This window comes from Centrocercus urophasianus, unplaced genomic scaffold, assembly GCF_019232065.1.
Source record: "Centrocercus urophasianus isolate 14NV4802_14NV808 unplaced genomic scaffold, USGS_Curo_1.0 seq_28, whole genome shotgun sequence".
In the NCBI taxonomy this organism is placed as follows: Eukaryota; Metazoa; Chordata; class Aves; order Galliformes; family Phasianidae; genus Centrocercus; species Centrocercus urophasianus.
The window spans coordinates 4,145,153-4,164,920 of NW_024884844.1; the positions used below are offsets into that span (position 1 = coordinate 4,145,153).

General features: G+C 43.2%; 1 protein-coding gene across 1 annotated transcript in view; it reads right to left on the bottom strand.

The window, feature by feature from the left end:
* Positions 1-5,637: 5,637 nt before the first annotated feature.
* HSPBAP1 (HSPB1 associated protein 1) overlaps positions 5,638-19,768 on the bottom strand; it is a 32,895-nt gene continuing 18,764 nt past the window's right edge. The window contains exons 4-8 of the mRNA XM_042827042.1: positions 18,549-18,685; positions 15,272-15,443; positions 9,552-9,635; positions 6,437-6,547; positions 5,638-6,238 (exon numbers count right to left, since the gene is read on the bottom strand). Coding sequence (XP_042682976.1) covers positions 5,687-6,238; positions 6,437-6,547; positions 9,552-9,635; positions 15,272-15,443; positions 18,549-18,685 — 1,056 coding nt within the window. The 3' untranslated portion in view covers positions 5,638-5,686. The remainder of the gene's footprint in view (positions 6,239-6,436; positions 6,548-9,551; positions 9,636-15,271; positions 15,444-18,548; positions 18,686-19,768) is intronic.

Sequence of the window (19,768 nt, forward strand, 5' to 3'; positions counted from 1 at the left end):
CTCCCCATCAATGTGCCCAAACTGCTTCTCCAGCAAAGGAAAAGGCTTTAGGGCAGCTGAGCCTCACGGCCAGTCTGCATCCTGCACAGTGCTTTCCTCCATTGAGACAGCAGAAAGCAAAGGAGAGCAGAGGAGTGACAAAAGGAAAAGCTTGCCGTGAGCTTGGAAGGAAAATCCGCACAGCATTTATATTAGAGGGAACAAAATGAGAATTTATGGCTGCAGAAAGATTTGAGGCAGGTCCCCAGCACTGAGCACACCTCGAATCATGATGGATTTCCCAGCTGCTGCAGCTAATGTGTTATATATTGAAATCATTTGTGTTCATTTGCAGCAAATAATTACTTTAAAACGTTATCATTCATTTGGGTTATTTGACTTCTCTATTAATTGTTTGAGAAACCATTTAGAAGACTGCATTTTCATCAGTGAAAATGATCAGCATTGCTCTTGCAATTGTTAGAACTCGCTCCTGAGGACTGAAGGGCCACTCACACCTCCAGCTTTCTGCTTCTCTCCCAGCTGATGGGAAATATGTCCATTTCCATGTAAAGGTGCACCTGGTTGAAGCTGGGATAAGGCTTGGTGGGGTCAGAATTGGGGTGCTTGGCACAGGGCTGAGTGCTATCCACTGCCTCCCTGCACTGGGAAGACTCTGATGGCCTTCTGGTCACAGGAGGATGATTCAAGGCACCGAAAGTTTCAAGCCAGGACTTTTAACTGAAAAGAGGCATTGATTTTCTGTAGCCGTGAGAATAAAAGACTTGCTGTGGCATGAGAAGAAAAAGGAAAGCTGTTCAAGGAGGCACCTCTGTGTGTGCTGTGCGTGCTATTATTTGTGCTGTGCAGAGCAGGAATGGAGAGCACCCGGCACCTTTTGGGGTGCAGCACCATGGCCCCATGCTTGGGCAGCAAATCACATCCCTTGAGCAAAACCAGGGAGGAAGACAGAGGGATGAATGCCACAAGGTGAGGATGGAGAAGCTACGGGTCTTTCCAGGGGGACAAGAGATGCATTAGGAGTAACACAGAAACATGGTGTCCACTTTCCCCCGTGGCCGCTCAGGGAGCCAGCAGCAGGTCCCAGCCCTCTCTGGAAGCACTCATCAATTCCCTGCTTCTTTCTTAATTGCATCAAAGCAGTGGCTGTTCAACTACTGCTGTACAATTCCACAGCTAAAGTCCACTATTGCAGCAGGAGCTCAGATGCTTTAATTAACGTGAGCAATCTCACCTGTGTGACTGTATCGGGTAATTGCAAAACTACGGGCAGGCTTGGAGGGGTCTGTACCTCCATTAGCACATCTTGCTTTTCTGACCCAGTGGCTTATCTACATTTTTAAGCCCAGTATTTTCAAGTGATTTGAGTTAAATCAAATATTTCAAGTGCTGGTGGTCCCTGCTTATGAGTATGAGCTGGGTGAAACTCTCCTGTGCCCCAGGAGTTCCCAGGTGCTCCCAGAGAAATCAGCTCCCCATTGGCCATGACTTTTCTAAGCGACTCTACTGGGGGCAATGACTAAAACAACCCAGAAACCCCCCTCAGGACACCCCTTGAGGCCCTGGCTGTGATCCTGCCTCAACACTCAGTCACAGCTGGGGCTGCAGGAGGCTCTTATAGGTTCTCCCCTTTGTCTTCAGCCAGCACCTGCAGCATCTCATTGCACTGATGGCTCCCACCTGCTACAGCACTGCAGGAGGAGCCCCTCAGGCCTTAATGGCCTCACCTGGGCCTACACCCACCCACGGGCCTTATTTAAACTCAGCCCTGGAGAGCAGCTCTGTGTTGGGGGTGTTGTGCTTTGTTCCCTTGGTGCTGTGGGTGAGCTGCATGGTGCTGTCCCCTTAGCCCTACCTGCTCCCTGCGAAGACTGTGCTTGGGACCTGCCAGAAGCCCTGCTATGACTGCACCCACCTTGTCCTGCTGCTAACGGTGAGTTGCTGTGCTTTGAGTATCTATGGAGGTAGTTGTTGTGTGTGGTGTGAATCAGGAAAAGGGGCTGCAAAAAGCATGCGGGATGGGTTGTTTTATCTTTGCTGTGCTCTTGCACAACTCATGTGTGTGCCTGTGCAGGGTCAGGGCTGTAGTGCTCCCTATAGGAGAGGCTCTGGCTGGTGCCCAGAGATCCCCAGCAGCTCTTACGGAAGGGTGAGGACCAGCCCTGACCCTGTGGGCATAGGCAGCTCTGTGTGCTAGTGCTAACTGGATTAATTGTATCCCTGGTGCTGGGAATGCTGTGAGTTACGTTAACAGCAGCAGCTGGGGAAATTACATCTTCATTAATTGGTCCTGATTGCTTTTTGGCAGATGTGAGATGTTTTTGACTTCACTATGCGTGACAGGATTTATTGTTCAAAGTACATCCTGAAAATGTGCAAATACTACTACTTTGCTTTTTGTGTTGACTCCTTAATGAGGCAAAAGTGTGAGGGACCTCCTTGGTCATCTCCTCCTTTCTCTGCTATGACAACTGGGATGGGTTTGATTTTAACAGACTGTGGCATGGTGCTTCTTCTCAGAGTGCTTGTAAGACTTCAGCTTCTAGTCAGTGCCATAGAAAACACGGAATTAAACCCCATTTCAATGAGCAGTTGCTTCACAGCAGAAGGCAGAAAGCATTGTTTGGAGCAACCCTAAGCTCTCTGGATGAAAAAGCCAAAGCTCTGAGCAAATTCAGAATGGGGTAGAGGTGATGCATTGTCTTCCTGAGGGAACCAGGCTAGAGCTTGCTTGTTGCATTGAGGTCTGTGTAAGTTATGGGGTCATTTGTCTGGGAATGGCAATGAGTTGTGTTATGGCCCTGCTTGTTCTGCCTTCTGTTTATACAACATCATTTTTCATTTTAATGATGGTTTTCTAGCCTGCTTTGTTGGGGCTGCTGCTAATTGGAATGGATTCATGTGCTGTGCCCCAGCACTGGTTAAGTGGGAAAGGTGAGGTTTGCTGCCAGGTGTCCTCCATGGGCCAGGAGGAGGGGGCATGGCAGTGCTGGGGGAAGGAATCAGGGAAGAAATGTAACCCTCTGGATGCTGCAGCAATTCAGAGCTGGGGCTGATGAGGCAGAGATGGCTCTGTGTGAGTTGAACAGTCCCCAGGGAGAGAGAAACCCTTTTTGCAAGCCACCTTTGTGACCTTCATCATAGTTATGGGCCTACCTCCTCTGCTTGGAAATTGGGTTTAAAAGTTCTTGGTACTTGCAGTGTCTGCTTCAGACCTTCGTGAAGTGGTTTGCATGGGTCATTGCACAGGATCGAAGCTTGTTGCTGGGGCAATTTCAGCAGAGCTCTGGAAGGAGCAAAGTTCACACTCTACATGCACAGCACTGGATTTCACTGAGGAACTCCAACCCATATGCTGAACAAGGAGTGAGCAGCTTGTTTTCTAGCATGCTGCCTCTCTAGATAGGTAAGCAGTGCTACAGAGCCCGGCACAGCTGAAATGGATGTGAGAATAGAAAAGAACATGGAGGAACACAGCACTGGTTTCCCTTTCTTCCCAAGTTCAACTGAACTGGGTGGTAAAACCCTTTTGCAATAGTTTTCCTCATCAACCAGTCAGGAGTGTTCACCGAAGGAGTGCTCCCATATCACACACCTGAGCCATTTATGCTTGTAGCAGACAAATGCAGCAAGGAGCTTACTGGCAGGTGAAGGTACTGATTTGAAGCACTGCTTTAACTTTTAAAGGGCAGTTGGCAATGCAGAACAACTTACTCTGCCCGTCAGGGTGCTAAGTTTGTTATCAGTGAAAATGTCCATTTATGGCTAATGCTGTACTGTAACATATATCACAGCTCTGCAATTGAGCTGCTCTGTGGAGTGAAGGGAGCCAGAGCGGAGTGCTGAGAAATGGGAATGTTGGGGGACGGGTCTCCATTGGGCAGTGGGGCAGCCTGCACATGGGAGGGTTGACCACACAGGCCAGGCCCCTGGGCTGCAGCATGGCTCTAGCCTCCATGTCCAGCCATGTGGTGCCAGTTTTGCACTGTAGCAGAGATAAGGAGTGTATCACTTCTGTAACCATGCCAGTGATGGCTTTAGGCCACCCCCTGCTCAGCTGTTGCTATACCCATTGCTGACAGAGAGGAGAGAACACTTTCCAGGGGAGGAAGTTTTCTTGGTGACTGCAGAGCAAAGCAGTTTCCTTGCAGCTGCTGGAGAGGTGAGTTTCCTGTTCTCTGTTGAGCTGGGCTGTCAATGAAGAGGTCAGAAATCATTTATTTTTAACACTATGAATATGTAGAAACTTGTCCAAGCTTCTCCACAGAGTGGCCATGAATTTAGAAATGGAGTCAGAAATCATGTTATTCAGTATCCTGTGAATCTGGTCAGAGCTATAAATTTCTCTTATTGGCCTGTGGGCCATTTGCCATACGTGACTTGCTAAATTTGTGGTCATTTCTCTTTCTACCTCTGTGTGCTGAGTATATGAGTGTGATTTTATATTATGCCTCTGAGACATGAAGTCCTTCTGGTGCTTTTGCCTTGCATCATAAACAGCCTTGCTCTCTTCTCCCTGTCCCCTTTGCTAATGGTTTCTGGCCACAGTCTGGCTCTTAAATCATGGGCTGCACCTGGACAGGCATAAAATGCAGCTCTCCCCAGACAGAGGGTATTTGTTCAGAGCGGTGAGCGATGTCTCTGAATGCATGCATTTCAGCCTTGTTGTAACAGCCTCCCCTAGACAGGTCCTCCATGTGGGTAATGGAGCCTCTGCCTGTGGGGTGAGTCCTGCAGAGACCTTTGAAATGTTGTGTGAGCCTTTAGCCTTTACAAGAGTGTCATTCTGACTGCCAAGAGAGAAAACATTCAGTGTAGATACTGGGGGTATGCTGTAGGGGAGTTAAGCTAAGGAAGCTTATATCTATATCTCAGGTATAGGAAAGGTGGTGCTGCTCTCCTCTTCTTTCTTCTTCCTGCTTTTCCTCCCACACATATATCCATTTCACTGCCTATTTCACTGCAAGATTACTTTTGCTCAGTGAATTGAAACAATGTTTGTTGCCCTATTCCCCAGTGCAAATGGTCCCAGCAGCAGCAGTGATCTCTGTGCCCTGTTCCTGTGGTCAGTCAGAAACAAGTGCAATGATGGGTCTGAAGTGGGGTGTCATTGATGCATGTCTCCTTTGATACTTGCCAATGTACCTAAATGGTGCTGCCTTACTTGATAGCCTGCTCCCTATGAGCCTGGCGAGCCACTAAAGGCAGCAGATGTGACCAAGACATTTTCTAGCCTATTTTGAATCCTTTTGCCCTAGCAATACCAGTGTGCAAGCATGAACTGTATCAGTAGAACTGCTTCTTAAATTCTGGTAGTGTTGTGGTGATGCAACCCCACTGGGACTATTTGGCATGTTAACAGAAGACATGAAAAGCATGGTTTGTTTTTTTTTAAGATGCGCAGATGCTTGGAGGTGTATAAAGTATTAAAATCCATGCAACAAGATGGAATTACAACTGTGTATATTCCTTCTGCAACGAGGAACTCTGATTACTCATACCTTTCTTTCCAGATCCCTTATGAACCAGTTATTCTTTCAGCTCAAGCTTCATTCTCACACTTAACCAAATACCAGTGTTTGTATCTTAAGAAGTATTTGAAATAAAAATAAAACACTCTATTATTAAGGACACAGAACAAGGTTGAAATTTGATTTCTTTATTTCAAAAATGAAGTGCTCTGGCATTAAACTCTTGCTCTCTCCAAGAGCAGCTGAGCCACTAACCTGATGACATGTGGATTAACCAGGCAGTCCAGCAAATCATTGGTGGAAAGGGCTGCCTGCGAGGCATTGGGACTATTGTCTGAATCCATTTGATTTGCAGGCATTCTGCAGTCATTACTCATTACCAATAGCTTCCTGGTGCAGTGTAATTTTCCAAAATGTCCTCCTTCATTTTCATGGTGAAGATCTCTATCGTCACTTGCAACTGCACCCGCAGAGCTTGTTTCTTGAGACTGCGGTAAAACTTGAATGAGATGAGGCCCAAAAGGTATTTTCTGTAACTTTTCTGCTTTAAATGTTGAAGAGCTGAACTCATGGTTTAGTAATTGGCAGTCCTCTGGCTCCCAGCTAACTTGCCTTTTCCTCTTCTTGCGTGAGGCTCTTGTCTCTTGCTCTGCTCCAGTGCTGCTGGGATGTGCCTGCTCTGACACGTTTGCCTTCTGACACTTGAAATATGCAGACACTGCTTGATTCAGGTACTGAAGATTGATTTCATGGGATGTTGCCTCAACCTAAGAAAAAACCCAAAATGCACTCAGTTAAAAGGGGGAATGTTTCAGTTCAGTGTTGCACAATTACCTTCTGTGGATTGTTATCCCTACACAAGAGGAAGGAATTTAAAATTCTTTCAGGCAGCAGAAATGCAGAGTTAAGCAAAATGTCAGTAATTCTATGCTCTGTCTGTTATAAGAGAGCAGGAGAGCGCTTACCTCAGTGGGATTTAGCCAGGGATCTCCATCACTGGAACTCTCTGCTGATTTTAGGGCACATACCAGTGTTCTAGTTATTGCTTCTTCTACGCGGGCTTCGTGATCTGCATCCTGCCTCGGGAGAATAGAAAGCGTTGCAGACAGGTCAGCACTTGGATCTCTACAGGATGCTGGAAGATGGTGGGAAAAACCAAATGGATGACCTTAGTCTGAAAGCCATGTTTGTGTATGTAAGGTAGCTGAAAGGCTGCAGATTTCTGAAATTCATATTCATGCATACAGCTCTCGTGTAGCAGCACAGGCTTTGGTGTGGCTACTTCTGCCGATAAAGATGGGGGGGGGGGATTTCAGTGTATATATAATTATTTTTCTGTATTAGTGTTCTATTAATTGAATCTGGTGCTTGAAATCACAATGCAAAGTTAGCATTTAATATATGCGTTTATAGGCCTCCTTAGGACTAGAAGGACCATGAAAGCATATAGCAAATTTTATATATCTACACATGAAGTCTAATTTAAGAACTTAAAACAAAGGAAAAGGCAGCGACCATCTGCGTCTCCAGATGAGCAAAAGCAAGGCTCAGACTTAACAAAATGCTGTGTCACGTGATAGAAACAGAAGTTAATATACTGCTGCAGCTTCAAACATTAGCAGAAGGAAAAACATATTCCCTATAACTGCTCAAATTAAAAATCAAGTCAGTAGCTAGCATTTTGTTTCAGACCTTCACTTTCTCCATCATCCCACTGGGCAGCTGGGTACCAGTTAGGATGGCAGAAATAAGATCTCCTTTTACTTTCACATTTAGTTGTGTTGTTTTTGTTGTATGTGAAAGGAGGTAAGACTGAACAAGATTTAGTTCAGTGACTTCAGTGACAGATGTCGAGGAGTGGATACATAAATTTGGTTTTGTTGAGATGCTTAGGCATACAGGTTTTTGGAAGAAAGACGTAACCTAGTCAACAGACAACTCTGCACTGCCTAATTGTGGCTTCAGGGAACATGTCAAGCAATCCAAGCATCTTGCTGCTATGAGTGTTGAAGGCAGTAATTCATCTGGGGACCCCTGAGTAGAATTTGGGATAGCTGAGGGTGCTTTATTTATTAATGGTCTTACATAACAAGTCCCCAAAACATTGATTTATTTTTTTTTAATCTACATGTGGAAGTTATTTATGGTGTTGCACTCTTGGGATTTATTCTGGTATCATGGATAACAAGGCTGTACTGATTGCATCAGAGCATGTTAGGAAGCATGGAGTGCTTTGAACAGCTCACATCCAGCTGAAAACAAGTTAAAGTTCTCCTCTAAAGACCTGCCAATATAATTAATGGTCTCGCTAGGACTGTAAATGTTGGCATGATTCACATCTGTCAGTATGAAAGCAGCTGGTAACAGCTGCAAGCAAGAACTGCTTGATTTGGTAATGAAAACATTCTCAATGTTGTCTCTCAGCATCCATGTCAGAATTGGCTATAGGTAGATTACCCAACACCTTACAGCACTACCATCATCTGCAGGCACAGCACCTGTAAGAACCTTTCACCTAGGTTGCAACTGTTTGGTTGCTTCTCATATCGTCCTCTTGGGGGAGAGGTAGAGGTTACTCATGAGCAAAATCCAACACTCCTCTGCTCATGATGTCATCTACACACAGCTCTTGTTGTCACCAACAGGATCTCAGCAAGACTTTTATGACCAGAAAGGTCGAGCAGTTTATACTGTTTGTGAGGCACAGCTTAGGGCACAAGTGTGTGCTGACATCGAGGTCTTTCTGAGCATAGGGTGCACAGCCAGTTCTTTTAAATTACTTTCAAAGCTGCCAAGTTTAAGGCAGGCTTAAATGGTTGTGCAGGAATAGTGTTGGTGCTTTCTCTGGTGCTAGATTACAGTCTGACTGTACGAGCTCAGGTAGACTATGGGCCTGCTGTCCTTCCTAAGTACACAGTCTCATCTGGAAAATTTCTCCGTGAGGAAAACGCCCAAGTTTGCCTCTGCTTTGCAAAGGCTTGGTTTGAAGGTGGCATGAGAAGTATGTTTTGAAGTCTTTGAACAGCAGCTGAACGAATGTGTTCACCTCCCTCAAGATTTTCAGTCTAATAATAGTGCAAAAAAATGCAAAAAGCATTTTAGTGAGGTGGCTTTCACAAGCCATTTCAAAGGGCCTTTTTCAATATTAAACTAGGATTAATGATGGAGCAATTTGAATCAGAAAAACCTGCTGTAGCTTTGAGGTGGTATCCCTGGAGCCATCCCATACATACTAGGTGACATGAGTGAGAAAAAATTGGAGCCTAGGGAAAAGAAAACTAATTAAATACATGAAAAAATCCAACTCTAGGCAAATCAAAACTATCAGGAATGAAAATTCAGACATCCTCTGCCATCCTCTTTCTATTGCATGGGTCTAATTTAAATTCTGAATTAGTTTTGCATGTAAGCATGTGCTTGAGGTGAAACTGGTGTTTGTCATCCTGTATTTTTCACGATGCTGGTTAGTCCATGAGAAATCAGCCATGAGAAGTTTAACATGTGTTTAACTCATTGCCTGACTGAGGTTGCATATATCTTGTACTGAACTGGGGCTTCAGGTCTGTAACTTTGGAAGGCTCTTCAGGAAAAGCTCTATCCCCAAAGGCTCTTCCCTCACCAGCAGTGAATACAGCAAAGCCTACCATGCTGAACCAGACAGGCAAGAGACAAAATGCTTTGATGTTGATACCTGAAGATCCCATACAGCTGAAACACAGCTTGGGTGGCATCATTCCTCTGTCCAGATCATTCTTATCACTGTTTGTATTAGAGATCTATTTCTCCCTTCTTTAGAAAAATACTCGACTTAGATTTGCCACTGGCAAAGCATAGCTGTATTTAGTGGAGGCTGACAATTGATGTCAGTAGAATATGCAATTCTGCAAAGTTTTCTGGCATCCCTGAGGACGAAAGAAGCAATGTAGTTGTAACATAGCACGTTGAAATAACTCAAATTGGCTCATGAGGTCATGAGATCTGGGGCAGGATTGTTTGCCAGCTTTCTGACTTCTTATAACATATGCATGCATAGAAATGCTGCAGCACTGTGATTATTTTTTTTTTTTAAAGGGGAAATACCAGTTCAATCCAGGAGTTTATGCTGACAGTGATGGGGTCTATGGATTCCACATAGTGCCACCAGTGTCTGGGAACAAGCAGGACCTGGAATCAGAGACAGTATGTTAGGTACTAGAAGAAGGATGAAGAAAGCTCAGGTGTTTTAATCAAGGTGGTGTGGTATGTAGAGGCAGAATGAGGCAAGGAATAGAGTTAGGGGGTGGGAGGTGATCGTTATTTCTTCTAGACAGCCCTTCCCTAAGACTTAAATGCCCCCTCTACTACTGTCATTACTTTCACATCAGAAGTGGGCATGACTTTGAACTGTCTCTTGTTCAAAATCTTCCCATGTGAAGCAGGACAGTAACTTTTTCACTGCTCTAGATAAATGAAGTCCAGCTGTACTAGGGATAGCAGCTGGTATAGCTGTGGAGCAGGATTTTGGGGGAAGCCTCAGCCAAGCAAGTATTCCTTTGTAGACTCTCCAATAGAGAAGCTTCCCGCTTCCTTTAGAAGGGCTGCCAGCTGGCTTCCCCTGAAAGTAGGTATCCTAAAGCTAATCTAGGTGATTAACAACGTGCAGCTCCAATTCCAGTAAATAATTACCTGTATTAAACTTGTCGCCTTCAGTAGATAAGACTTTTAAGGAGAGTGTCCCAGAAATCATGACAATCTAGTTTAGATCAGAGCTTTACAGCTATATCAGGATGATAGCTGTGACATAAAATTGATTCTTACCCATGGCTTTTATGGTACAAAGACATTAATGTTGTTTTGATGATATAGTACAAGCATTTCAAATTGCTGAACATTAGATTAACATAGAGCTATCAAGAAAAGCATAAAAGATGTTTTTGACAGGGAAAGAAAATGGTCAGAGATGGATAAAAATACTTGAGAATGGGGAAACTGAAGCAATGATCTGTATCTGAATCACAGCCAATTTTTTTTCTTGCTAGGCACAAATTACTGAAAAGAATGCTCTGCTAGCTAAGGAGCCCATGCTTTATTACACCAAAACATGGCTAATGACAAAATGCCTGTGAAGGGAACAGTGCCTGTGGCCCCAGTCCTGTAAGTGTTTAGAGGACGGTTGTGGGCCACTGGCAGAAATGTTCTCCACAGGTTTAATTCCAGTCAAGCAGGAAAAAAAAAAATAAAAGCACAGACTATCTGAAGGTCAAAACTGTTTGTAAATCGCATTTTAATCCAGTATAGCATATAAAATTGGGAAGGAAGGAATTAAGAGAAAAGGGAAAATCAATCGTGTCACTGGTGGCGAGGTCCAGGCCTGCTGTAGAACAAATGAAATGCTTTGCTTAATTAGAGATGTGGTTGCAAGCATCAAAAGCAATTAGCTATGTCTGAATTAACAAACCAATGCATCACACTGCTTACTGTTGATACCTGGTTAGCTGCAACACTTTGTCTGCTGGGAGATGTCCCCTCTACCAAAGCAGGATTTAGCTACGGAGGTGAGGCACTGCAAAGGCAGCCTACCCAAAGAGGCACTAAGAAGTCAGAGCTGAAAGGGTGACTAGCAAAAAATACACAGGCTGGCAGGCATTGTTTGCACTAAAACAAAACAAAACAAAAAAACAAACAAACAAACAAAAAAAAAAACCAAAAAAAAAAAAAAAAAAAAAACAAAAAAAACCAAAAAAAACCAAAAAAAAAAAAACCCCCAAAACTATACATGAGTATGGAGTTCAGGATTCAAAAATGTGTTGCAGATAGGATTATGGAAGGCTGTTATTCAACAAATATCAGTCTGATTAATTCTTACAGAATTATTGAAGTTGGGAAAGACTGCTAAGATCACAAAGTCCAACCATCAACCCATCACCACCATGCCTACTAACCACATCCCTCAGGATGATGCATCCACAAGAGTATGAAACCCTATGCAGACTAAAGCGAAACCATGATTTTTATTTCACATAGAACAAGTTTCAGAGTAGTTCAGCTTTTATCACACACAAACCTACACCTTCAATCAAGAGTGGAGTTGCATTAGCTGCAATTGGATTGTGTTAGCAAGTGTTTGCCCACGTTCTGACTGCAGAATTGGACAAAAAACCAGGACTCATCTCTTTAATAGGGATTCTTACACTACACCCACTGTTAAAGAGTCTAGGTGCCATCCAAATGACAGGTTGTAATGATGAAGCCTGGAAGATGTTGCTGTACATTACAGGGTGGTGTAGTTTCTATAGTAAGTGCTGATTTCAAACAACTGGCTCCTTCCTTGCAAGATTTATGGCAACAAGAGAATTGAGATTATCAAAATGCAAAGAGGCTAGCGTTTTAAGGAGATGAAGAAATGGAAAAAGTGATTAAAAGCAAAAATACAGCTGTGAGGAGCAGCTGAACTAGCAAAGACAGAACAATAACCCAGCAGAGAGAAGCAGAGTGGGATTCTTCTAGCTTGATTGGTGGGGGGGAACCACTAACAAACAATCCATCAAATATCCATTTGCCAACAAAACAAGCAGACTTCCATATTTATGAATATAGGGCAGAGATTTAACTACATTTGCAACCACACTGAAATAGGAAATATATTTAAAAAAAAAAATGTGGTGAGCATTTCCCAGGGGAAAATGAAAGGTGCAAAAGCAAAACAGAGTCATCCCAAGCTCACAGATGATCTAGCATTTGTCTGCTTTCTGCGGAGTGCATTGAGCTCTGTGGGTTGGGAAGATACCAATCTAAATAGCAACCAATCAGATAATTCTAATATTTAGGCTAGCAATAGGCAAATATAGCATGAGGCTAAAGTGGGACAGAAATATCAGAAAAGGTAAAAATGAAATTCTAGACTCTAAGAGGAGGAAAAAAATCAAAACAGCAGTTGAGAGAGTAAGTGCAGCAGTGCTGCAGACTTGTACAGCACAGAGTACAGAACAGGTTTAAATTCTCAATGGATGTGATTAACTTGATACAGTGCAAAGGTAGGGCAAAGGTGGAATTGCTTCAAAAAAAAGGAGCGCATCCCTGAAGTGAAATATTATACCAAGAAATTCCTGCTCATTAGAAAAAGATATTTGGGTAAATGCCGAAGAAAAGGGAGCATCAAAGTGTGTGTGTGTGATGGGAGGAAAAAGATGAGGGAGGGGGAAAGAAGGAAATGGCAGACCATTTGCAAACATGGCAATGAAGCACAACCACCACAAAATGCATAGGACCTCGTGAAGATTGGTGTTTGCCTGGGACTGATGGGAAGGCAGAGGTGTGCTGGCACTGCTGTGCACTCTGGCTGCTGGGCAGGATCCCCTGGTGTGAGGCTGCAGCAGGAGCACAGTGAGAGAAACTGTGCTGCTGTTTGTTGGAACTTAGTGATGGCTGTAGCTGTGGATCCAAACCCAGCTGGTGGTTTCTGCAGCCTACAACTATTGTGGAATTTATCGATTAAAACAGCAATGCTTTGGGGAAAACTCATCAGTCTAAGTACGGTTTCATCCAGTCTCTGTGCTTGCAATGATAGGTGACCATGTCCAGATGTTTACAAGAAGCCCCTATAGTGCACTTGAGCTTGTAACTTTGTGGATATGGTCATGTGCAGCTGCTGCTCCAGAACCGCTCAGCTGCCTATTTAAATAGATTATCTAAATACTATCATCATTTGTATTGAGAATAATTTGTAATGTACCACCAGAAGTGGCATTAATACCACTATGGAAGTTCATCCCCAGTCACTGGGCGAGAAGAGAATGAACCCTTATAAAACCTAAAGTCATGGCTGACTAAAACTCATGAGCTGAATGGTACAGTGAAAGTAGTGAGAAGGCACAAAGGAGGCAGTCGAAGTAAGCGTTGTGCACTGGTACAATGCTACACAAAGGAATTCTGCTTTTTAGTCTGAAATGGGTGCAGAAAAATGGCTTATAGCAAAAAACGACCAGAAGGTGGCGTTAGACACATGAAGTTTTCGGCATTCAAAGCTGCAATCCCCCTACATGGAGCTACTCTCCTGCACAGCTAAGAACACCTTTGTCTATATTTTTTTTCAAGCCTACGTTGTTACAGCATCTAATCCAAAATATTCTGCATACTGTCTGGGAAGGAGTGCAGATGCTATAAACTACCACAAAATGAAGCTGATGAAAAATAAAGCACAAATTTTAAAGCAACTTTATTTACATGAAACCAACTGCGAAGCTTGTGTCAAGATTGCAGTTATTTTGGATCCTCTCACTCCTTAACAAAGGAGTTCTTCTAGGTCAATCCTTCCCACTGAACAGCAGCAGTCCCCAGCCAGCTGTGCCATAAGCTGCTGGATGAGGTCACAGCATCACCCAAAAGGCACTGTCAGAATGGACGATGGTGATACCTCACTGCTCCCCAGAAATCCAAACAGCATCTCCTCCTTCGTGGCAATACAGAGAACCTGTATTACTGGGCTGGCTCGAGATCTTCTTTCCTAGCAAGTTTTATTTTTGATTCCTTTAAGCCTAATTAAGATTAGAACACTAAAGGTTCACTACCATACTTGATCATTCTAAAGGAAATTTTATATTGAAATAACGTTGAGGATCATGGATAAGGCAATGCTGAATGGATGTGGTGGTTTTATTAACAGTAAAAATGCATCCTTTGTGCTTTTAAATAATCAAATACTATTACTTTAACAAAGTGCAGATGGCAACAATAATCATTCTGCTTCAGGAGTGTGACTAAAAGTTGCAGTGCAAACAGTGCGAGTTTGTCATAGATTTCCTTCCACTTGCAGCTGTACCAGCAGCAGAACATATTGTTACCAGGCAATAGACAGTGTCCTCTCACTGGAACAGCTATCCTGTTTGCCACAGCAGTGTTTTTCAGGTCAAAGTTATCTGGATTAGTGAAAATCCATTCTTCCAAGTGCTGAAGGCAGCTGGGTTTGCCAGCTAGGGGTGAGGGAATGCTCGCACAAGGAGTTGAGCTGGTGAGTCAGAAGAGATGACAACATCTGGCAGGAGTACAGAGAAAAGATGCTAGGAGCAATGCAGACTGCAAAATTCCTTTCGAAAAGCTTGGTTGTTTGGGATGCACTGGAGTGCTTTACAAGGATGTGTACTGCTGAACAAAAGAAAAGGGTAATTCACTCTAAATACAGACCATGCTCATTAAATGAAGGAGGATAGCTACAGTGTGAGACTAGGAATTACAAGTCCTTCTCTCATATTGCTGACTGCGTGTGACTCAAAGTCAGGCACTTTAACTGAACCTTCTAAGTAAAACAGGGTTAGTAATACCCTCACATCCCTGTAAAGCATCATAAAACCTCTGGATGGTGTGTGCTTTAAATGCAAGTATCATCATTATAATGCTCTACTATTAAAGCAACAAGTTGGGCCAGTGTTCCCTGGTGAAGGTTATTCTCAGCTATCAAATATAAGTTCCCTAGCTGGCTCTCCATGCTCATTAATCAGAAAAATTTTATGCAATGTATTGATTTCAGAGTAGACGGGTTAGAGTATCACTGAAGAAAAAATTTACAACAAATTGAAGGTGATTGTAAGAACTGTAATGGAATAGGGTGGTCTATTGAACTAACTCTCCAAATGTTTGTGGGTTTTGCACAAAAACCCCTGTAAAGTTGCTGTGAGCAAAGAAACTTGCCATGCTGAGAGAACTGCATATCAAAGCTGAGCACAGAATGGAGGGGGAAGGAATCTGAGATTTCCCAGCCTTTTGTTAGTCAGTTCAATCATTTACTAGGATTTTTAAAGTAATTAAAGTCCATATGGGAATGGTACCTGTCCTGGACTGAGTGTGACCACATGGGCTGTTGTGTTCCTAAACTCAGGAAAGCGTTTCAGATCAGGGTTGGCAACGTTGACTTTGCTGAATACGCTGGATTCCTCATAAGGGATCCTGGTGGGATAAAGGCAGCTGGTGTCACCAGGTGGGAAGAGGTGCCATCTTTTCCTGAAAACAGAAAGAAGATGGAAATGTATTCAGTGCCTGTCAGTTACAGCAAAGAACTAAGGGCAGTAGCAAGGTTTTCAATAAAACATAAATCTGCCTTGTTGTGTGAATCTCCTACGCAGCGAGAACACAGGCAGTGCTTATAGGCTCTCCACTAGAAGTGTTTCTGAAGTATTTCACTTTTTAATTTTTCAACTGAAAAGATTTACAGCTTCTCACCAATTATTTTTAAAAGGCGGATAAAACTTACAAAAAAGCTCTCCCATCTGGTTCCTGCTTATTCCCTTCTAAAGAGCAACAGGCAGCATTTACAGGTGCTCAGAGAGCATTAAATATTGCCTTACAAATCAGGAAAAATAATTTCATTAGAGACAACATACCTTCATTCACTGAATGAATAGCTGCTGTCGCCATGTTTGTTGTAAAAGGAGAGCACTGCTGTTTACAATGGCAGCAGTAAAGGACTATGGATGTATTCTCCTGTTTCTTGTCAGCTTGTACAGTCCTTACTTGGCTACAGTCATAAAACCATCATTCACAGTAAAACTCTCCTTGATGCTCCCTATGTCACAGATGTGGCAACGGCAAAAATAAAACTAGAAACAGCCATAGGTCTCAGCATCTCAAATATCCATTTACTGTTTTTTTTTTTTTTTTTGCGTGTGTGTGTGTGTGTGTATTATCAGTACCACATGCTGAAAGCATGGCTTTTGTTGGATAGGGGTTAAGACCTCCCTACCGTGACCAAATGGCCAGGTCAAGCAGGACAGGTTGTTCTGCTCACACTGGCACTTGTCTTCCATGTGGTCTTCTGTGCACCCAAAGAAGCTGATCAACACACTGCAGCACAGAGCCAAGTAGAGAAGAGACAGATCTCCTCATCTCCAGGAGCCAGAATGACATCTCCATGTCATTTATATAGACCAGATCAGAGAAGAAAAAAAGATATGCCAGAACTGGTGGTGCCAGTTTTATGAGTACTATAAAATAAATGTCTTAGCAGCTCCATGTTATTTAGCAAAAGGAATTTTAGGTGGTTGTACCTCAGTTGGTTGATATAACCAGAAAGAAATACACGAAGGGAAAATTTACTGTGTTTAAAAGTGCCAGACAATTCAGTGCAACAGTGATGCTTGCACTAAGCAATGGAAAAAAAAAAAAGACTTTGCAGCACATCTGGACAATGTGCACAGCTCTCCTTTGTTTCAAACACTGGCTAGATCTTTTCTTTTTGTCCCTTTCCGTGGTGCTCATTTCTGCTCTTTGCATATTTAGAACTGTCAGTTCTAAGTCCCATGTCTGAAAATGGGAGAAAGGCAGTCAAATGACACGAGGAGAGGGGAACAGCACGGTAGCCAGAACTGCAGAGGTTGGCACAAATGGAGTGCCATGAGCTGCTGACATTTCTTGGTTTGCTGGGTGCAAACACACACTAATTCATCTGAAACCTGAGCCCTGCTAGATCCTTCAAAGGGGCAGGAGGCTGGGAGGCTCATGGGTTAATCCTGCAGGCTCATGAAAAAGCAATATCATGAAGCAACAAATTAAGAAGCCCAAGGGATGCAAGGAGGAAATTCAAGATAGCAACAAAGGGCTGAGGAGTGGTCCCTGGCTTTCTTGCAAAGGCAAATCTATTTAAGTTCAGCATAAGCTTATTTTCTGTTACAAATCCTGTCTTGTTTGTGAGTCTCAAAAGTGATTCTTTCTGCTCTGGAGAAGTGTGGGATTCACACGCTTGTTGAAGTTTGCCATCTATTTATAGGCTTTGCCATGAAGAGGAAAACAACTTTGTCTTTTCAGGCCATGCAAATGCTGCAGGGATTCTCCTGTCCCTGAAAAGAATAAGGAGGGGGTGGGAGCATCCTGGTGAGGAAGGCAAAACTGCAGTGTGATGCTAGAACTCTGGCTGGAGTTTACCACCTGAAGGTAGAGATCAAAGGGCAGGGCAGGTACTGGGTCTAGATTGCTATAGTACACCCAGTATTTATGTTGATCCTTAGGATGTATTTTGGCATGTAAATATCACTGTTTTCATTGAGAATTCTGGCTCCCATATACATCTCAGTGTCTGGACTTCAACGCATAACACTGACTGATGCCACAAGCAGTCCTGGGGACTGGCTGCAGCAATAAGAGCAGTGCCGAGGGGCTTCCAGAGTGTCTCTGCTGTACATTCAACCAAGGACCTGAGGGTTCTTAACAGGCATGAGTGAAAGCTGGTTTGAGAGCTAAAGAGAATTACTCTGCTTACAGATAAGACGATGACACATTCATTTGCCTCAGGCCTTAATGCCAGTCAGTGCCAGCGCCCAGAAAAGAAGGCAGGACGCCTGCCTGCTGGTCCTGCACCTTAATCACATGGCAGCTGTGACTTAATTGTTTTATAAAACATGTCAGGGCAATTAATCACATTAAATTTCCACTGGCAATTTTTTCCTTCCGCTATAAACTAAATCACATCTAAAAAAATGCATGCGACTTTGTTACTATAGAATTACTCCAGTAATAATAGATTGAAAAAAAGACTTGAGGACAAATATGCAAGGACAGCAGAAAAAACACTGAATAAAGAAGACAGTGGGCAAACAGGCAGAAAGAAATAGAAACAAAGCCACATGTCCCCATAATGAGTTTGGAGCCTTAAATGTCCCTTTTAACTTTGCTTACTGCTTGCTGCTCCCATCCTGATGTTCCCCCTTCAAATTAACTGTAGCAGCCTGTTAGAAGCTCTTGCACAGAGGAATGTTGTAAAGTCTAAAGCAGTTTGTTTCCATTTTGTTTCTGGACTTTTTAACTCTTTATCTCCTGATTCCAGCTTCCTGAATTCATAACTACTAGGAAGATTAAAATGTTCAGTATTGGGTAACATACAGACTGGAATGGAATTTCATCTAACTGAAGAAAATATATCTTCCCTTCACACCCCAGTCAAACTCCAAACCCCTAAATTCTGCCACTTCCTACAAAACAGTTCTGATGCTTTTCAGTTACTCAGAGCTCAGAAAATTAAAATGATCAGATTCTAAAATTAATACTCGAGTAAAAAGTTAGCTTCATAGCATAATCTTTCTTCTGGTATTTGCTCTACGTGCATCTATTTGTTACCTTCCTTGTATCTGCAGCACTAAATTGCAGCCATACGAGTCCAAGTGGCAGGGAGTATTTGCTCCTTCTGAACCAACCCACAGCGTGCTCTCTTTTCCACTTCTTCCAGGAAAACCAAAGTCAGACCACCTTACATCCTGCAGCAATGAAAAGGATAGTTATGTAAGCTTTACACAGATCCACATCCTCTGCTCAGTTCTCTCAGTCTCCTGTGCTCTCCCTCCACCTCTCAGTTCCCCTCTGACTGCTTCAGTTGTTGCTCCTCAGTAGGGGTTCCAGCATGCACAGCCTGTGCCCCTTCCTCCAAAATCCTCCTCTCCAGGAGCACATCCACTGATTTTTATTTATTTCTTTATTTTTTTTTCCCCCCTGTGCAGCCTCCCAAATCTTTGTCTCCATCTCTCATCCCAGCCTTTCATAACTCGAGTTACCTGTTTGTTCTACAGGACTGCCTACCTACTCTGTGGCCACACATGGTTTCTCTACTTTATTTTCAAACACGTTTCTTTTCCTATTCTCTGCATTAACCATCCACCTAGGCTCAGAACTGCTGTTTGAAAAATCCTTGTATATGGCACTTAGAAATAGGAAGAAAGGAAGGAAAAACCTCCATCCCTTTTCCAATACAACTTCATAATCCAGACAGCACACCAGTTCTCTGCCTCTTTGCTCCTGCATCAGCTTTCTCCATACATTTTGGAAACACAGACTTTATCCTATCAGCGCCCCAGTGGCAAACTATTTTTAAGTTCTTTAGCATTTAATAGATGCATTCTTCTTTTGCCTTTGTAGCTGTGGAGGTGGTGAATGTAAAGCAGATTTACTTCCAGGCTTCCTGGTCTCAGCCAAATCACTTCATCTCTGAGCTTTAGGTTTTCCATCTTGAAAAGGAAGGTAGTGATACTTGTTCTGTTTCAGAAAAGCACATTCAGGATCACTCATCCCACCTAATTTGAGGAACCCACTTCAAGTTTGGTTCTTGCTCCTGTCAAAGCACACTCTGTCACTGCTTGGAGAAGCCACTCTTTTCCCACTGTTTCTAAACAGAAAATAGGAGTCCGGCCTCCCAATTTAAGTATATAGGCCAGGTGATTGCAGACAGGTGGGTGACCATCCTTCATTAAGATCTATGGGTGAGGAAATCTACAGCTAGACATGACTATAATGGTAACTTCACTGTGACTCCGTATTAGGAAAACGAGTGATAGCCTTCCCAAAAA